This window comes from Misgurnus anguillicaudatus, chromosome 6 (assembly GCF_027580225.2).
Source record: "Misgurnus anguillicaudatus chromosome 6, ASM2758022v2, whole genome shotgun sequence".
NCBI lineage: Eukaryota > Metazoa > Chordata > Actinopteri > Cypriniformes > Cobitidae > Misgurnus > Misgurnus anguillicaudatus.
The window spans coordinates 14,357,218-14,377,330 of record NC_073342.2 but is presented as its reverse complement, the minus strand read 5'-3'; the positions used below and the strand labels follow the sequence as shown (position 1 = coordinate 14,377,330).

Sequence of the window (20,113 nt, the reverse complement as noted above, 5' to 3'; positions counted from 1 at the left end):
GGTGGTTGAACTGATTTGGGAGGTGGTTTACTGTGTCAAGGTTACTTTTGTCCAAGGATTGTATATAGTTCGGGTTTTCAGACCTAATTGTTTGTATTAGCCTGGGGTCTATGTACATTCCCGAATGATTCTGCATTGACCCTTTGCTTGTATAGTGTCGGGTAGTGTAGCGAGGTTCTTCGAAAAGTTAGGCTAATTTATTAAATCTTTAAGGTCCTGGTTAACTTCACTTGTTATTTGCGCACAGTCAAATGCGCTCGTTGGTGTTTTAAGCCCTCAACGGAGCCTTTAAGCCAATCACAGCACTGGCGCTAGATAACGAGCCTTCCGCCAGCTTCTGGAAGTTCGAGCACCCTGTTGGTCAGGTAAGTACTGCAGATATGGTAAGATAGGAATGTGACTGTATTTGAATTCGTTTAAGTGACGTGTTTCTGCGTTTTCACGTGTCCGTGGCACGATGTTCTTTTATGTGCCAGTTTCAAGTATTGGTTACTCAATTGTTTTTCCTATTTTCTTACCATTGTCGCTTGGGATTGGGGTTAGAACGACTTTCTGTTACATAAAATGACATTTTCACCCTAACCCAACCCTAACCCCAAGTGAAAATTCTGACAAATAAACTAGTGCTGGGCAAAGATTAATTGCGATTAATCGCATACAAAATAAAAGTGATTTTTGGCATAATATATGAGTATGTGCTGTGTGTAATTATTATGTATAAATAAATACACACACATTCATGTATGTATTTAAGAAACATTTACATGTTTATATATATATTTATTTATATTTTTATATATTTTATATTAAAAATAAATGAAAAAAAATTTATATACAAGTAAAACAATTCTGAAATGAATATATGAATGTGTGTGTGGTTAAATATACACAATAATTAGACACAGTACATGCACATATATTATGCAAAAAATCACATTTATTTTGTATGCGATTAATTGCGATTAATCTTTGCCCAGCACTAAAATAAACGTTTAAACCTATGCTTAAAATGACACCCAAACCCAACTTTATCCTCACGCGAAAACGGTTTAAAAATCATACGAAAATCACAAATCTAACCCCAATCCCAAGATACAATGGTTTGAAAAAAGGAAAATAAAATGAGTAACCAATACGTGAAACTGGCACGAAATAGAACGGCGTGCCACGGACACGTGAAAACGTGGAAACGCGTCACTTAAACGCTCAAAACATTTCAAACTGAATTCAAAAACAGTCACATTCCTATCTTACAATATCTGCGCTACTCACCTGACCAACGGTAAGCTCGAACTGAAGCAGAAGCTGGCGGAAGGCTGGATATCTAGCGCCAGTGCTGTGATTGGCTGAAACGCTCGGGGGCGGGGAGTGCCTTCCAGGCAGCGCTGCCTTAAAGGCTTCATTGAGGCCTTAAAACACCAACAACCGTCAACCAAAGCATAGCTCATTTGACTCATACACGTGTGCTAACGCATGCGCATTGTGCCATATACCTTTCGTGGCATATTAACTCGTCAATGGCGGCGAAAGAGTTAAAGCGCTTGCATGTTAAAAACATTTAAAAATATAAAGAAAGCTTTTGTATGTTGGTGTGGGCGTTAATGTAGTAACCATTATTGTTATCTTTATATTATTGTTCTAGGAGTGAACAGGCTTAGGATCAAATTGAATTTGTGTGTAATGTTAAAAACAAGAGACATAGACTTTCCAAAATTTTTCTTTCACAAAAGCCATTTAAATGCATTGGACCAATTAAAAATGAATGCGTTTGTATGTTTTATTGCAATCTTGTTTACATAAATCATTAAGCTTTTCCCTCATCTTCTTAGATTTTTTTCCCATCTATTTGAGAACCAAATTGTATTGTCCATTGTATCTGTGCTCCCAGCGAAAACGACCCACTGCTACTTCTATTACCAAAAAATACATTCGCCCCTTCCCAAGCTGCCTTTCTACTTGAATTTAAAACTCCTTCAAATTTAAAGCAATGTATTCCCAGGCCAGGAAACAATGAGATGCATTCTTTCAACTCTCATTCCAGTGGTGCTGGTGAAACACAGAAGCCGCCCAGCGTTGCATTATTGGAAAAGAGGAGAGGTCGTCTGGCCAGATGAAACGTGTAGCGGATTCTAAGTCTGACCACAGGATTAAGCAACCCGTCCGAAAAAGTTAACAACCAGTCACAGCAATGAAACAATACCCAATTGTATCGGCCTTTGATTAGCGGCGAGACAATGGAAGGGGAAAATTTGTCGGGCAGGGGAGGATTAACATACCGTACCCACACCTCTTGTTTGTTTAGCTTGGGTGGCTAAATTGAAGGCATTTGTTTTGGTTTGTCAGGCATCCGCTCACTTTAATGAAATGAGAGGCTGAACGAGGGACAAATTAAAAGCGAAAGGAGCGAAAATGAAAAAAACGAGAAACCTTAGAGGAGGCGTCCTTTTTTGTTGTCAGCGCTGATGGATGTCGCTACTTATTGAGTGCCGCGAACCGCAGCTGGTGTTGTGGGTACTGGAGCGTGGTCTGTTACAAAGGGAGATTAAATGAGGACATGGTTGGACCTAATTGCTTAAACAGATTGGGTTTGGACAGATTCTACAGTTGGTATTTAAACCTGATGTGCAGGTTTTGTATTGAAGCAATGTGATCTTGCTATACACCATCTGCAAGAACAACGCTAATTGCTACTGTCAGTTTTTCAAAGTTCAATTGCTTCCCAGGCTCAGCCACAGCGTTAATGTAAACTATTTATAAAATTTCAGTGTTAACCAGATGACTAGATACACAAATCCAAATTAGAGCAGACAGTTTCGGTCACAATATTGGTGGATCGTATCTGTGTCTCATTTGTTAGCATTGCAGAGATTATGGGTTTGATCCCAGAAAAAAACGCACATGCTGATAAAATGAACCTGTACGCGTATACTTCTAACTTAAGCCGTATAAAATTCGTAACTTAATTTTTGTTTTCAGGTGCTGAACAGGTTCTTCTACTGGCTCGTCGTACAGACCTCCGGCGGATCTCTTTGGACTTACCGGACTTCACGGATATAGTCCTCCAAGTTCGAGACATCCGCCATGCAATCGCCATTGACTACGACCCAGTGGAGGGCTACGTCTACTGGACAGACGATGAGGTCAGAGCCATCCGTCGCTCTCGCATCGACGGCAGTGACGCTCAGACGCTAATCACCAACGAAGTCGTCCATCCCGACGGAATCGCGGTGGACTGGGTAGCGCGCAATCTTTACTGGACTGACACTGGCACCGATCGCATCGAGGTGACCAGACTTAACGGCACTTTTCGACGTATACTCATATCCGAGGACTTGGAGGAACCACGAGCCATCGCGTTGGATCCTGTGAACGGGTATGTGTTTCGTTTTAATGCCAGTTTTGACCTAAAGGTGGTGGTTGAGGAGAATCCCCCATTCATATGTGAAATGCTTTGAGTGCTGCAGAAAAGCGCTATATAAATGTAACGAATTATTATAATTACACTTAAAGGTGCAGTGTGTACATTTTAGCGGCATCTAGTGGTGAGGTTGCGAATTGCAACCAATGGCGTAGTCCACTGCTCACCCCTCGCTTTTGAAATGCATAGAGAAGCTACGGTAGTCACCGCCGGAAAACATGTCATCGTCGGGAGACAACTTAGTAAAAAAAGTTTGTCCGTTAAGGGCTTCTGTAGAAACATGGCGTCACAAAATGGTGACTTCCACGTAAGGGGACCCTCGGTGTATGTAGATAAAAACATCTCATTCTAAGGTAATAAAAACATAGCGGTTCATTATGAAAGGTCTTTACACCTCGACAATAGAGTTTTGTATATAATATTGCATTTCTTTCAAGAGATCCTTCTAAAAATGACACACTGCACCTTTAAATTTATACATGTTGCGTTTTAACTTACGCAGGTACATGTACTGGACTGACTGGGGGGAGATACCCAAAATCGAACGAGCCAACCTCGATGGTACAGAACGCGTGGTTCTGCTGAATACCTCGCTTGGATGGCCCAATGGTTTAGCTATAGACAGCGCTGCAGGAAAACTCTACTGGGGAGATGCTAAAACAGACAAGATTGAGGTAAATGCAAGTTTTGCTTAAGGTTGGACTTGCAGGGTTGAAATATATTAAAGAGGGCTTGTTGTGTGATAAACAGATTTATAGATTTCTACATCGTTTTTCAATATTTTACTATGTTCTTACCTCAAATTAGACGAATTAATACAAACCTATATTTTTTCAATGCGTTGTGAATGTGTTAGCATTTAGCCTAGCCCCATTCATTCTTTAGGATCCAAACAAATCCCCGCTAGGTTTTTGACGACCTAGTTAAGGCGGTAGGGTTTCTAAGCTTAGGCGGGCCGCCTGAACTGAAATGTGCTGCGGGAAACCCTGAATGGGGCTAGTCTAAATGCTAACACACTCACGACACGCTGTACAAAAATTAAGTGCACGCATTGAAAAAAGATGGGTATGTATTAATTCGTCTAAGTTGACGTAAGAACATAGTAAAATATTGAAAAACGGTGGTGTTTTCATTTAATATGGCGCCTTTGAGATTTAGTTCAAATTTGGTACAGATTTAAAGGGATAGTTCACCCAAAAATGAAATTTCTGCCATTTACTCAATTTTATGTTGTTACAAACCTGTATACATTTTTTAAATATTTTTTAAGGAATGTTTTTTTAACCAAACCGATCTAAAGCCCCATTGATTCCCATAGTTTTCTATTATCCTACTATGAAAGTCAATAGGGCTTCTGATCGCTTTGGTTACAAACATGCCTCAAAATATCTTTCTTTTTTGGGTGCACTATCCCTTTAATAGTCTGAGTATTTGGAGAAATAAGAGAATCTGAGATTTATCAAGCATTTGGGTTTTATGTGCAACTTTCAGGAATCTGGTGACACCAGACATCCGGTCGGTTCCAGCACTGTTTTCGTTCACTGTCCCAACCATTGTGAAACATCGAGTACTGTATATTTCCGAGGATTTCCTGTTTCGTATTTAGACTTTTTTCTTCATCAACATTTAAACCCGACAGCATTCTTTGATTTATTCGGTTGTCATTTCTTAATGTTGCTTCATTTGTGGCGCGGTTTCTGCGGTCGGGGCGTCTTCGAGGTTTTTGCATTGTGTAATTAGTCAGCTACCTGTAGGCACAGGTCCCCGGGTGTCATAATACCAAGAAAGCCATTTTTCATTCAGTCTGTATAGTTGAAAGCTTGTCATGTAAACACAAAGGCAGCTAAGGAAACTTCCCCCTCTTATATTCTCTCTCCAGTTTGCTTTTCTTCTCACGCTGACTGTCGACAGCCTTTCCCAACATGCTTCTCTCAATATAAAAGAGCATCTTTATGTAACTTATCCCAATGTTTTGTACAGTGTAAAGATCCACGTGAGAGGCAGGTAAAGGTTGGAGATCCCAAACTGCACCTCTGTAAAGGGTAGCTTTTATTTATTAATGCACAGAACGCCTAGCGAGCCTACAGCTTTGGACTGCTTGCAGATGTTCATAGGCACCAAAGGTCTCTTGGAAATGTCATCACAACTACCCTGTTTATAACCTGGGGTTTATTCAGCCTGCCCGGTTCACCTCTGTGGTGGTTTAAGCGAAAGCCAGTGGGTGACCGTTGAGTACGGACGACTTTAAATCTCAGTGAGTCCCTGTTTGCGTGCACCTTGCTTTACAGTCTGTTTGAGATGCAGAGGTGATTATCTGTGGGCGTTAAAGGAAAAAGTGAGGTGCTGTTTTCCTGTGTTAATGCCAGGCTGAATGAGTTGAGGATTAGGAGTCTCCTGCTGACAGGTCGAGCTCTGTTAAAAGCCAGGCGTTCATTGAAGTCCACGTGCAGCGTCCCTTTAGATGTCATGCAGGTTGTGTCTTTACAGCTTTACTTCCTATGAAAAAAAAATATTTCACCTCAGGCGATTTTTTTTTTTACCGGTTTTAAAGGAATAGTTCACCAAAATATGAACATTTTCTCTTCATGCCATCTCAGATGTATACAAGTTGCTTTCTTTAGTTGAATGCAAACAAATGATTTTATAATAAAATGCTGTCATGTTATCTTTTCTATGGGGTTAACATGGCAAAGCTTCGAAAAGCATGCATTATATGCATCAAGTAGGCTACCCATCGGTTTTTATATATATTTCTACGTCTGCGTCGATGTGCAGTTTCACATGCAGACCGCTAGTAGGCAGTATCCAGGTGTGTAAGCCACAGTAGCAATGCAACAGCCAAAGAAGCAGCAGCTAGGCCAGTAAACCCATAGATATGAATAATAAATGCTAGATGTCTCGTCCGCACTGTTGGCCAATGGGGGTCGAGGTCCGCGCCTGGCGGCCATCTTGCAACAGTCAGCTCTCATTTGTTATGCATATCTATGGGTTTACTGGCCAAGCTTCTGCTTCTTTGGCTGTTGCATTGCTACTGTGGCTTACACACCTGGATACTGCCTACTAGCAGTCTGCATGTGAAACTGCCTTTTAAATTTTAATGTAATAAAGATTTGTTATTTATCATGATAATTATCAATATCGACTGATATGGAAAACATTTTCTTGATAATTTTTTGGCCATATTGCCCAGCCCCACTTTACAGTAGTCAAAATATCAGCCGATATATCGGCCACTGCAATATATCGGTCTATCAATACACGAAAACCAATGAGATTTATCGATAGATTGATGTGCTGTTTGCCCTGTAAGTCATAAATGTAAACGTGAGAGAAGCTGACAGAAAAATTTGACAAGCTCTATTTGTTCTCCATTTAATCTTATTTCTGTCGGTATTAAACAGTTAATGTCTCATTTGTAAATTCTCTTTCCAGTGAAAGTGTTCAGAAAGGGGATTTGGGACACCCTCTCCCCCTCTTATCCGACAAATAGCCTGGCTGAGGATCGGGAAACCCTGTGGTCATATGTTCAGGCTCGACCCCCCCGCCTACACCAACAAAAAAACTGCATAGAATAGAGGCGAAACCTCACGGAGGTCTTTCCCCACCCCACCCCTGCGCCAGATGCACTTTTGGGTGGCTGTGCCGCATTCCCCAAACTCTTCGTCGCTGACAAGGCCGTTCTGTTCTTCTTCTTTTCTCACAAGAGTTCTTCAGATTCACCTTAATGAAGGCAGAGGGCATTCTTTAGCCGGCCCACTTACCCTCCCAATGAAAGCGAAGCCCTTGAAGTGCTAATCGCCTAGAATTTGGGCGCAGCCCGGCCATTAGTAATTTCTCATTAAAGATTTTCTCTTTATGCATGCTGATGCACCACGCTTACCTCATCTCAGCTGCCCTTTTTGTTTTGAAAAGGCTGGATGGACGCAGAACAGAGAGACATTTACATGTTACTGTTTGCCTTTTTTACCCTACCGGTCCCCTTTTCAGAGATGGGTGGGTTTGAAAGAGGGCGGCCTTTTTTTTTTGAGCGGAGAACAACATTAAGTTTTAAATGAGGAGTTTTGAAAAGTGCCTTCTGGCATTTGGAATGCGGCTGCTTACTGCCTGAATGGTTATAAATAGAGGAATGGAGGCTTTGGGTCCTCCCCTCGCTCCCCCCATCTCCCCTCCCTGCCTCATTTTGCCTTCTTGCTTTTTTACCCCTTGAACACAGGCAGTTATGCGCCTTTTCTTTTTCACCCTCCTTCTTAAAGTTAAATTGTGTGTTGGACCATTGTTAATTTTTCATGTTTGGGATAGGAAAGGGCTAGTTTATTTCGAACAGTTGGACCGGGTCGCAGTTTAACTTGGCTGGTTTTTGTGATTTTAACTTTTGCCTCTGGACCGAATGTTTTTGTAAGGATGGTGGAAATGTCTCAGAACGGTTATTATTGTTTTCCACCTTTTAAAATAATAGTTAAGTCTTATATTTTATCTTATGTTTAAACTTCTTTGAAAGCAGCCACTGTTTGGCTAGATCGTATCTGCAGACTCAGGATCTGTACACTCTCTCAGCTTGGTGAAGTGCATTCTGGGATGCTTTTCAAACATAGATGTTTTTGTTTCACACTCCGGTGCAATTTGTCTATTAACCAAATACATTGTAAAAAAGTAAAGGTGCTCCTCTTAAAAAACTTACTTCAATTGGTAACACCTAAAAAAATGACATTTTATAAAAAAATATAAAAATTAATTTTTTTAAATTATTAAAAGTTTTTATAAAAAAAATGTATAAAACTATTAATTTGTAACTAAAATATTTAATTATTTACAACCTGCATATTTCACTTAGAGTTAAAAAAAACTTTTTAGCTGATCCAACTTTTACTTTTTACAGTATATCACTATTTATTTGTTTACAAAACTAATTTCAAGCATTTAAGCATATGCATTTTGATTTTAAAGATTGTTTATCAAATAAAGTTTGCAAACTTTTGATTGGCAGTTTAAATCTTTATTTATTCTACTATGGTATACTCTTCTATAAAGATGTTATTTTATTAATAAAATCACAAACATTCATCTGACTACACGTAAGAACATCCAGGGAGCTTTGAATTTGCGGTTAACCACCTGAAATGTCCTCACCTTTGCCATACGGAGTTCCAGCTGGCGTTTCAGGTTCGCTGCGCGTTCTCTTTAACGTGCGACTGAAAGATCGCAGTTTTGAACGTGTGCCAAGAACATCCTCTTTCATCTCGCGTCCTTGATTATTACCGCTCGCACGGGAAGGTTCTTCGTGAAACAGTACAGGAATTGTGGGCTTTTTGGTTCTGTCTCTCTTTTCTCTTCAGTTTCTACCTCTTTTCCAAACAATCCAGCTCGCCCCCTTTTCCACCCCTCCCCTTTGAACCCTTTAGAAGTTGCCGCCGACCCCCTTAATTCACCCCCTCGGTGTAGAGATGCTTAAGATAACTTGCTTGACTGATGTGCCGTCCCTGGTGTAGAAAGTCCCCTGCTTTGTGGGGCAATTATGCAGATTCTGCTTTCACAGATCCTTTTGTGGCCCTGATTGGAAAGTGCCATGGTGCCCTCTGGGTTCCCATAAAGGCAAATATGTAGAACAGAGCGAAGCAGAACTTACACAAAACAGGAGGGCTCTTTTTGGGGGGGGGTGCTTCAAGGCGAGAACCAAGTGTTGTCGAGGGTCTCGGTTTGTATACTGGTTTGAAGAAGAAGTCATTGGGTTGGTTTTCCCAATGCTTTAGAAATATTTGGAATGGGACTGATGTCCCGACTGGTTGATTAGTAAGGTTGGCTAGTTTATTTGTATATTGTTGTTATTATTTTTAGTTTACCATACAGCATTTAAGCTGTTAAACAGTTCGAACAGTCAGGTTGCACCTTTGCTAGGTTTTGTTGTTGTTTTGTAAACAAAGAAGTAGTGTTGTTGTGTAGTTTATAGACAAATTGTGCCAGAGTGAGAAACAAAAATGTTGGGCGGTCAAAAGATTGATCATGATTAGCGCGTTAATGTGATTAATCACAATTAATCTTTTGACTTTTGATTAATCTTTAATATATATATATATATATATATATATATATATATATATATATATATATATATATATATATATATATATATATATATATATATATATATATATCGTCGCTGCCTGATGAAACTCACGTATGTCCAAAACGGTAACTTTTCAGAAAGTGAAAAAAACACCGTATATCAAAAGCAGTTGAATGTAGCGTTGTCATACTTGGTACGGCATATTTACATGTAACCATATTCTTGCCAGTGTCATGATATAATCCACATTTGACCAAAATTGAGTTTAAATGGACATGCGTGAATATTTTACAGTAACTTTGATCGATACGCGTTCTTCCGATCATTAATTAGAATGGCCAAGTTGCGTTTCGTATTAACAGATGAATACGCTCAGTTTATTAAATAGCCTACGTCTTAGTTAAATACGCTTACTTTATTTAATATTAATTATAAGTGTATTAAATGTCTCTTGCAAACCATTAAGGGACAATGAATCAATACACTGACATGGTAATGCTACATAACAGGGGCGTCAGTTTGTGTTTAAAAGTGGTGAGGACAAAAGATCTTATAAAAACATTACTGCAGGATGGGGAAAATATTGAATAACGGCGCATCAAAAATGGGCATAGCGTAGGCCAGTCAACAACAAGAAAATACTCAGCATAAATTTATAAACCCTCAACAATGTCGAATGCACACATCACACATGTAACAGTCCCTGCAACACCAGCTCAACCGAACAATGCCAAAGCACCATACCGTAGAAACAGCAGCGCGTTTAATAAATGATTACAATGAATTTCATTACACATGTACAAGAAAACACACCATAAGCATACAACGCAACATGTGGCACTAGACCACAAAACCAGTTAAGCATCGCTTGATTTTTCAGAACATTTTAACCAAATGCTTTCAAAAAGTGGTGGGGAAATCCCCAGCGTAAATATCACCAATGCTAGACAGATACTTTGTTTGCACAGTCCTACCGTAATTAAGTAACTCCTAGATGTTAGTCTGGCGTCCGGGGGAAACGTTTACCTCGAAGGAAAGTCATTGTCATGTTTATTCGGCTGTATCCAGTGCTGAGCTTCGATTAAACTTTACGAGACGGCGAGATGCTTCACAGGCGGAAGATATGCGGCGTGATTGACAGCTTTGATACCAAACGGGTACGTGAAAATCAGATGACATGATTTCACAAGTTTTCATTGGCTATTTAGGTATGTGACGCATACTGTATATGGAAATGAACCTGGACATTCAATCTGTCGAAAAATCTCAAAATCGGCAAAATGAACATACGTGAGTTTCATCGGACAGCGATATATATATAAAAACAAATATACATAAATAAAAAATTCTTAAATTTATACATGTATGTATGTGTGTATTTATTAATATATACACGCACAATTATAATATGCAAACTCAAACTTTTATTTTGAATTTGATTGATCGCGATTAATCTTTTGACAGCTCTAGTTTTAAAACGTCAAACGCTTTCAAAGATCTTTAGCCTTTGTCGGACTCTGTACCTAATAGATAAAATACATTTAAATTAAATAAATAAAACTTCCTAATCTCTGCACTGTAAAAGAAATTACTGCAATGCTGCGTGCCATTTAATAAAAATCGGTTATGCAAATCAGTTAAACCTACTATTTTAAGTTTTTAACTACTATATAGTTGACATAACTTAACAAATTAAGTTAAATAATTTCAATATTATTCTAAATCTTATGTTGATCTGACTGTTTTTGTGTATTTCTCATAATAGTTGATGAATGGACCAGTCAGCCATTTGTTTTCACTTCGCCTGTTTGATATTTCGTAAATGGCACGTCAAGTCTTAAAAGCGACATTTTCCTTTTTATCCCCCTTGAAGTCTTAATGTTCTTCACGATAAAGCCATTGGGCTACAATGAATCCTGAAGCGCGTTTTGATTCGCCTTCAGTATGGCAAACAGGATGACAATAAAAAGCTTGAAAACAGCCTGAAAGGGGGCTTTTATCTGCATGCGGAGCGATGCGAGGTGGGCCGGGCTCGTCTGCTGATGGATGCTGGCTAAAACATAAGTGTGAAGAGGATCAATACTGCTTTTCTTTAAAGTCCCCCCAAAGCACTGATCTAATGGCCTTGGCACATTGTGGCCGACGGGAGCCGTGAAACTTGATTTGCGCAGGGCTTTTTTAAGCAGGGGAACTCTTTCTAAAACATTGGCCATGCTAATGATGGCTCCTTTGTCTATGAGTTAGCGGCACATCTAGGGCCCGTCAGAGCGAGGGCTGTTTTGATTTGGACGGTAATGCTAGAATAAGCTGTTTAGAAGCTTCAGATGCAGCTCTGCGGTCTGTTTGCATGGGGTTTGTACAGGTGATGGATGTCTCGCGTGGGTTTGAGGGACTTCCAGAAAACTTCCTTCCCAGGCGGGATGGCGGCCAGTAACTGGTCCTTCTTAGGAAGGGAAAGGCCAACATTTTGGAGTTTTATTCTGAAACTGGGATAGAATAGAAATAAACAAACCTTATGAAACCTTGTGTTCGATTCCCAGAGAGCACACACTTAATAAAAGCGTCAAATGCGTAACGTATTTTAAGCTATATCTCGCATTGGGACGTCTAAGCTATAACTTTCCAAGCAATCCATGGGTTTAGCTTATTTGTTCATTGTAGTTGAAGTTTGGACAGAAAACCGTGCATATATGTAATGTAGAGCTGATGTCCGGTGCGTAGGTGAGGGGGATTTTGTTTTCCTAATAGACTTCTCCTGAATACAAGAGACTTGCAAATTTGTGGCTCTGTTAGGAGTCAGGTTTTTAAAGGTTTGGCCAAATCCAGCCAGTTGTAGTCCAAGCCAAACAACCTTATAGTTAATTGCCTGGTAACAGTTTGTTGCTTTTGCTGGCAGTTTCAATATGAGGTCTTAAATTTTGATGTTTTAGGCTCCAAGGATACACGGTTTGACTTGAATTATAGGGGTGTAAAAGACACCTGACGTTCGTAACATTTTCCATCTCCTGTGGCCAGTACAGCAATTCTTTTCACTTGCGCACTTCAGCTAATTTTCTTTGGCAAAACAAATACCCTGACATGTAAGACATTAACAGGCGAGCTGAGCGTTTGTTACGGCAGAAGTGCTAGCGTGATAAATTGAGAGATAATATGTTGAGTCTGTGCGCTTTAACCGAGGGGAAGTAAAACGCTGCGTTACATTTAAAAGACTGTCAAGTCAAATCTTCTCAAAGTAGAGCCATTAGTGTTTGTTTAGATTCAGATGTGGTTTTATAGTCATCTTGTGACTCTATCATTCCCATCTGCATCTACTTTCAGACCTCGGCGGTGCTGTGCACTCTTTGGAGAGTTCAACCCCTGTTGAACAATCCAGGTTAAGCTGGTAGCTGAGATGTGGGGCATGGAAATTTCTTATTTGGTCTAGATGTTAGAAGGTTTGAGATGGTCATTAGCCTGCTGTAGGCTTGTAGACCTTCATGGTCCAGCAGCAAACCAACATCCAGGTGGTCAAGCTTGTTTGGGAACATGGTAGTTGGTCAGCCAGTTAAAGACAAACTTGGGTCAGTTGCAAAACAGCTACCATGCTCCAACATCTCCAAGTTTTCCTACAGGTTTTCCAATTTTCCTTCACTCATATCTGTCACTTACTTTCTCGCTCTATTTCTCTCTCTCTTCCTGTGACCTCTGGCACTCTCTGCCAGGTCTTACTTGTGTCTCCAAATCTTTACTGGTCCTTGACTCTGCTGTTGCCACTACAATCTGACTAATTTCCTCAGGGACGCGCATCATTGTCCCACATCTGTCACTTACTTAATTTTTACTTCTATCTCTCTCTCTCTGTGACCTCTGGCACTCTCCGCCTGGTCTCACTCGTGTTTCGTAATCGTTCCTGTCCCTTGACTCTGCTGTTGCCACTACAATCTGCCTAATTTCCTCAGGGACGCGCATCATCGTCCCACATCTGTCAGCGGGTGGGTGGTGAAGGGGGGCATCACCAGCTCTCCGCTCCTGTTGCAGACTTTTAACGTAACATAACAGCGGTTTCCCCAGGTTTTTTTTACAGAAGTGTTGGGGTAAGACACCACCAGCAGCTGTCAACTCATCTGCTTGCAATATCTCCCATGTGTACCTCAGAGAAAACACATTGTTTTTGAATTTACAGCCAGTTGAGATACAATTTCAGCATGTTGCTTTTTGGGCCTGTTAGTCAGACCTCTGGCTATCCAGATCCATCAACAGTACAGATAATAACGGTAACATTGCTGGTTCAGATAAGCTGGCTTTAATTTGAGCATGCTCACTAGGTGTTACTTCCTTAAGTAGTGTTGTAACACTGAGCCATTTGGTCTTTTCCCTAAAATTATGATTCATATTTGTTTATAATGGCAAAAGGATATGATGTGCATCATCGCAGACTTTGAAATGCAAGTACTGTGTGCACAGTATTAACGAAATTTGATTCATAATGTAGTTTCCGCTGCTTTATTGCTGTTATATAAACTTAAATGTAGCGTTCAGGACAGTTAAGGTAAATTGACTGCTTTTCTCAAAACACTTTGACCTTCTCATCTTACCCTTCTTTGTCAAAACACAAGAGCTCCGTTCCTCAAGTCTGGGCGTGTGAGGTTTCTCCCAAAAAAGGGTTGGCTTTATGAAAGCATGCGAGATATCCACAGGATGTTAACGTGTTTATTTATGTCAGCCTGTTTATGAAAGAGTAAACAGGACACAGGGATTTGTTTTTAAGAGGTTTGTCTATGTCTCTGCTTAAATTAAGAGATGTGTGTGCAAAACGTGATTAAGTTTCGTCATAGCTATAACTATATAACTTATTTAAATTTAGCCATGTGGATTATTTACATTTATTTAAATTATATAACTATAAAACTAGTACAGTCATGTGAACAAGTAAATTTTGTATGATTCAAAAGTTTATAAAAATTTGAGTATTCATGCTCCCATCATATATCTTTCACATCCCTAGGCAACAGACCTCATTGTAAGGGATTGGCTTATGTTCAATTATATGGAAACAAGCAATGCATTAACTATTTACTTCTAAGGCTGTTTGCTGTACTCATCTTACAAAAGTATTGTAATTTCTCAACATAAATGGATAAAAGGAATAAATGGCAATTTAACTCATTTCCTGCCAGCATTTTCACAAAATGCCTTGCAGAAAACATTTCTTCTATAAATATATAAACATGCAAATATATTGGATGAAAGAACAGACCCTCTGCTTCCAAACAAAATGGTAAAAAAGTTTCTCCTATCTTCGTTTGTTCTCCTTCGTTCGTTTGTTAAATATGGGTACACTGTAAAAAAAAATCTGTAGAAATTACAACGTTATTGCAGCTGGGTTGCCGGTAAATCACCGTAGATCTAAATCCATGCTATACACTGGCAAGAGTTTGTTCAAAGTCGAATAAATTTTCAATATTAACAAGCCTTTATCTTTACAGAATAAAACTATACAATAAAAGCCTTATGCAAAGCATTCTGGGAACCAGAAATCATCATCAACCTTTTTCTGTTTTTTGCTTCAGATTTTGTTTCCCAGAATGTTTTGCTTGAGGCTTTTATTGTATAGTTTTATTCTGTAAAGATAAAGACTTAATATTGAAAATTTATTTAACTTTGAACAAACTCTTGCCAGTAAATAACATAAATTTAAATCTACGGTAATTTACCGGCAACCCAGCTGCAAATTTCTACGGAATTTTTTTATAGTGTAGGTTTCTTCAAAAATACAAAATATTTGAGCAAAATGCTGAAATAATTGCTTTATTATTTCAGCTCAGATCAGTTTCAGAACGAAGGTCAAAACATACACGGAGTTTAAAATGTTAAAACTCGTCAGGAAAGCGTCATTGGCAGGGAAATGTTTTCTCTTAATTGACGAGATAACTCGTCAATGGCGGGGAAAGAGTTAATTAGATAAATTAAATAAGATAACATTCTTTTGTTGGCAGTGTTAAAGGAACTTTCATCTCCGTGTGTCCTGTAACTCTGTCTGACGCACCCACCGCTAGCTTAGCTTAGCACAAAGACTGGAAGTGAATGGCTCCAGCTAGCAAACTGCTCCCAATAAGTGACAATATAACGCAAACATTTACCTATATATATATATGTTGTGATTTGTATAGTCACACTGTGTACCAGGGCCGGAGTGGGACTCATTTTCAGCCCTGGAGTTTCATGCCTTAGACCGGCCCACTTTAGTTCACGACTGACTGTTAAAATAATATCTTTAAACCCTCAGTACTAGTATAAGTCTGCAGTAGTGCACTGTTCTCTGCAGCCTTGCAATTCACTGTATTTTTCAAATATATAATTTCATATTCCGTGCAAATGCAGTAAACAATTATAATTTTTGCCATAATCATGCAGCCCTACCATAAGACCATAATATTACTAAAGTAAACTTATTCAAAAAAGGAAACAAATGTGTTTGTGTTTTCCTCTATATTTCTATTTCTAAAAAATGGTGAGTCTTGAGATTAACTGTTGGGTTGATAACGTTTGGAAACCCCTGATATACAATACACAAGCAAGATTTATCAAGTATGCATTGGAAACAAATGGAAAAAAAAGTATTTTAGTACTTAGATCATGTCTATTGCTAAATATCGTAGGCTAAGGTAGGCCTACATTGTGGTAAAAAAAAGAAAACATCATGGATATACTTTTAAAACTACTTTTTTCAAATAAACTAATGAGTTTTGCATCAAATAGATGTTTGTTCCTCTTGCAATAATTCATAGACTATTCATAGAGAATTCATCTGACTTGGATAAAAAAATACGTTTTGTAAATTCTTTTCCTTTAAGAGGCCAGCCCGTTTGTATTAAGACCCGCTCAAGTTTATTTAAAATATAATAGACGCGCGGCCGGCAAGCGCACTCAAAAGACGCGCTCAAGTTATTTAAAATATAATAGACGCGCGTCCGGCAAGCGCACTCAAAAGACTCGCTCAAGTTTATTTAAAATATAATAGACGCGCGGCCGGCAAGCGCACTCAAAAGACGCGCTCAAGTTATTTAAAATATAATAGACGCGCGGCCGGCAAGCGCACTCAAAAGACGCGCTCAAGTTTATTTAAAATATAATAGACGCGCGGTGTTGTGTCGAAGTCTGTTCCCCCTATGTTCCCCCTATTTTCCCTTCAGTGTAGTGTTTTTATGGCGTTTTTATCACGTTATAGGTTTTATTATTTATATATTTAAAGTTTTAATGGCTACTGAGATGTATATGTGTGCATTTCTGTAATGTATCTGTATTGTTCTTAATGGTAAGTCAATTATTTTTACAGTATGAATCATATTATATGTATAATATTTATTTAATTATGTATGCAAACATTACATTTTTAAAACAACCAGTAAAGGAAAAAAAAGAAAAAGACAGGCTATATTTTAAAAGAAATACCCTAATAGAAAACTGTCAAATGCATGAAATATTTAATAAATTCTATTATAAAATACATGATATTATGCCTTTTTAGTATAACCAATTCAAATCTTTAATCTTTCTAAATGTAACGTGATGAAAACGCTATAAAAGCACTACACTAAAGGGAAACATAGGGGGAACTGAGTTCGACACAACACCGGCAAGCGCACTCAAAAGACGCGCTCAAGTTTATTTAAAATATAGACGCGCGGCCGGCAAGCGCACTCAAAAGACGGGCTCAAGTTTATTTTAAATAGACGCGCGGCCGGCAAGCGCACTCAATATGCGTCTGAAACAAAACTCGTGTTTAAGTAAGCGCTTTGAAAACCAGAAGACAGCAGCACGTCCTGCGTTTCCCATGCGTTTTAGATGTCAATGAACCCTAATGCAAGAATTCTTCCAATAAGTGGTCGGGACTCGGGACACAATCAACTTGTGCATAAAGCGGCGGGGACATCTCTCACCCGCAAATACGCGTCATCCCGGTGGCATGACAACACCGGCCCTCGTGGCCAAAAAAAACAGACCGGCCCACCGGGAATCCTCCCGGTTCTCCCTATGGCCAATCCGGGCCTGCTGTGTACAAATAACAAGGTGATATGAGACACAGCCATCTTTTACCAGTATACATACTGGTGAGGAGCAGAGAGTTGTTTTTGGGAGTAGTTTGCTAGCTGGAGTCATTTAGTTCCAGTCTTTGTGCTAAGCTAAGCTAGTGGTGGGTGCGTCAGACAGAGTTACAGGACGCAGGAGATGAGAAAGATATGTATGGACTTATCTAACTCTGGGGGATATGGTGAATAAGATAAAATCCCAAAATATGGGCGTGTTCCTTTAATTGCCGTACCAACACCTTTATATTATTTTGTCCTTCGATAAACTTTTAAATAGCTTATTTTCAAAAATGTTCATAATGCATCATCAACATCATGCCCATTTTAATATCGCTTTTATCTCCCAAGCCATCTGAATATGAAGGCTCATATAATGTATATCTAAGATACAGATTATTTTTCCACTATTTAACCTGCTGATTTCTGCTGTGTGCTCTCTGTGAAGGCCATGGGAATGTTAACTTCTCTCTCAGGCCTTCAGTCGCCCGTGGGAGCCGCCAGCGTGCTGATGGCTCGCAGGAACAAGAGTCAATATTTTGCAATTTCACAACCGTCAAGTCGCATCTTTCACTCGCTTTTTGATCCTCTGGCGTTCTCATCGGCAACTTTCTCAGCGGTCGTCTCTCCGAGTTCAATCGGAGTCTGGAACTGCAAGCGCAGCACCGAGCTGAACGCAGAGGCACGAGGGTCGGGCTCAGGGGGTAAAGCCGAAAGCAGCACGGCCGGTCATTGTGTTTGAATTAAGGCAGTGCTGTTCTTGGCCTGCACAAGCAAACAACAGATAAAAAGCCAATATCATCCACAGCCGAGTCGGCCCGTCAGAAAAGCCGGCCAAACCTCAGGTGAAATCGTATGATGTTTCAAAGCTCGCACAGAAACGGGAGGTTATTTCGCTGGATTGGATTCTAGACTTGGGTAATTGAAAAAATATGGCGGGTAGCTCCTCAGGGCAATGGCATCCAAATGGAGATGTTTGTGTGAATGTATAATACACGAGGTTTCACGTTCACCATCCAATCTCGTGACCGTGACAATGTCTGGGAGAAATTGCTATGAACGACTTTAAAGCATCACTGCGTATCAAAATTAGAATAAATTGAGATGAGCTAGCCAAACTCAATAACTGACTAGTCGCCAGTTTGACAAGCAGAAATTGGAGGTTTGCACGCACGCAAGTACTTGCACACTGTGAGAAATTATCTCACCACAGTGCAATTTTTTTATATTAAAATTGCATTTTGAGCACAACCACATGCTAAAAGATACAGAAAGCAAACCTGATGCATAAAACAGACGGTGAACTCTATGAGTTTAACATCTTTTCACTATAGAAAAAATGCTTTTTTGATGAGCTAAGACTTAGTTTTTGTTGCATCTGCTGATTCGTTTTCCTCCGCTATGCTGTCACTTTGGTCGCCTTCACAGTGAATCTGCTTGGCACCCTGGTGCCAGGACATTTTTTACAATCTGGCTTTGAAAAAAGCCCCCAGCATCTTTGACTTTTTGTCAGAATTAATGAGACTTCAGGGGGCTTTGTTGTCTAAGTTTTGTTACGTTTTCGGTCATCAAAAATAGGGCTCGTAATCTATATTCACAGCGCATAATTCTCACCGATGTGAAAAAAGCGCACCCTTCTTTTAGTTTAAATGGCCATGTCTAATTGTCGCTCTAAAAAATGAATAGCATTTTTTTGTATGCAAGAATAAAGGCTCCTGCTGAGAAGGGGACCATCAAAGTTCAAGTTTTTGTGGTGCGATTTATTAGCCGACTTCTGAATGTAGCTACTTGTGCAACATAATATTTGTAAAAATCCCTTATAGACTTGTTGAAGGATAAACCCAAGAAACCACTCGACAATGCCCTAGCAACCGCATAGCAATGACCTAGCAACCATTTAGAAGAAAGTCCCAACAATTTGGTCACAATAATGTAAAAAATTATATGTATTTTTTTATTCTTGTGTTTTTAAAGAAATACATTTTTTGATAACTTTGGTGGCTAATATCATTTTTCCAAAGGCTTAACAGTTTGCGACAGTTGACGCAGCTAGCAAACATTGTTTATTTTGTATTTATTTACTCCCTTGTTAACTTTATCTATAACACATGTGGCTTTTCAACTGTCTTCCCCCAAATTTTTAGCACTGTATCTAAACTGCAGATTTTCACTCCCCTCAGAGTTCGCTTTTGTGTCTTTGGGTGACCTCCGAGACCTGCACGGGTTTGACGCGGTCTAAAGGGGGTTCGGCAGCTGGCCGCTCCTTAAGCACACACAAGCCTCTCTGTACACTGGCAGCCATGCGTTTCTATACCCCTCACCTCCTCCTATTGGCTTCCCTTTGCTTTCTCTGTCCCATCCCCCTTCTGTACGCCAGAAAGACCTGTTGAGACCTTGCCACAGTCTGGGGGTCTCAAAATTGTTCCCCTAATAGAGAACATAAAGAGACCAGTGCCTGTCTATGGGTGTATGGGGGTTTGTGAGAGCTCAGCAAAAATTCTGAGACAAAGAATCGGTTTTGTAGCAACTACTCCACCCTTTTCCTTTCACTCAGCTCCCCCCAAAACA

General features: G+C 39.6%; 1 protein-coding gene across 1 annotated transcript in view; it reads left to right on the top strand.

Annotated features, from left to right (window-relative positions):
* Nucleotides 1–20,113, top strand: part of lrp5 (low density lipoprotein receptor-related protein 5) — a 75,420-nt gene that overhangs the window by 29,266 nt on the left and 26,041 nt on the right. Inside the window, exons 7-8 of the mRNA XM_055192036.2 lie at nt 2,977–3,373; nt 3,921–4,092. Of these exons, the coding sequence (XP_055048011.2) occupies nt 2,977–3,373; nt 3,921–4,092 (569 nt within the window). The remainder of the gene's footprint in view (nt 1–2,976; nt 3,374–3,920; nt 4,093–20,113) is intronic.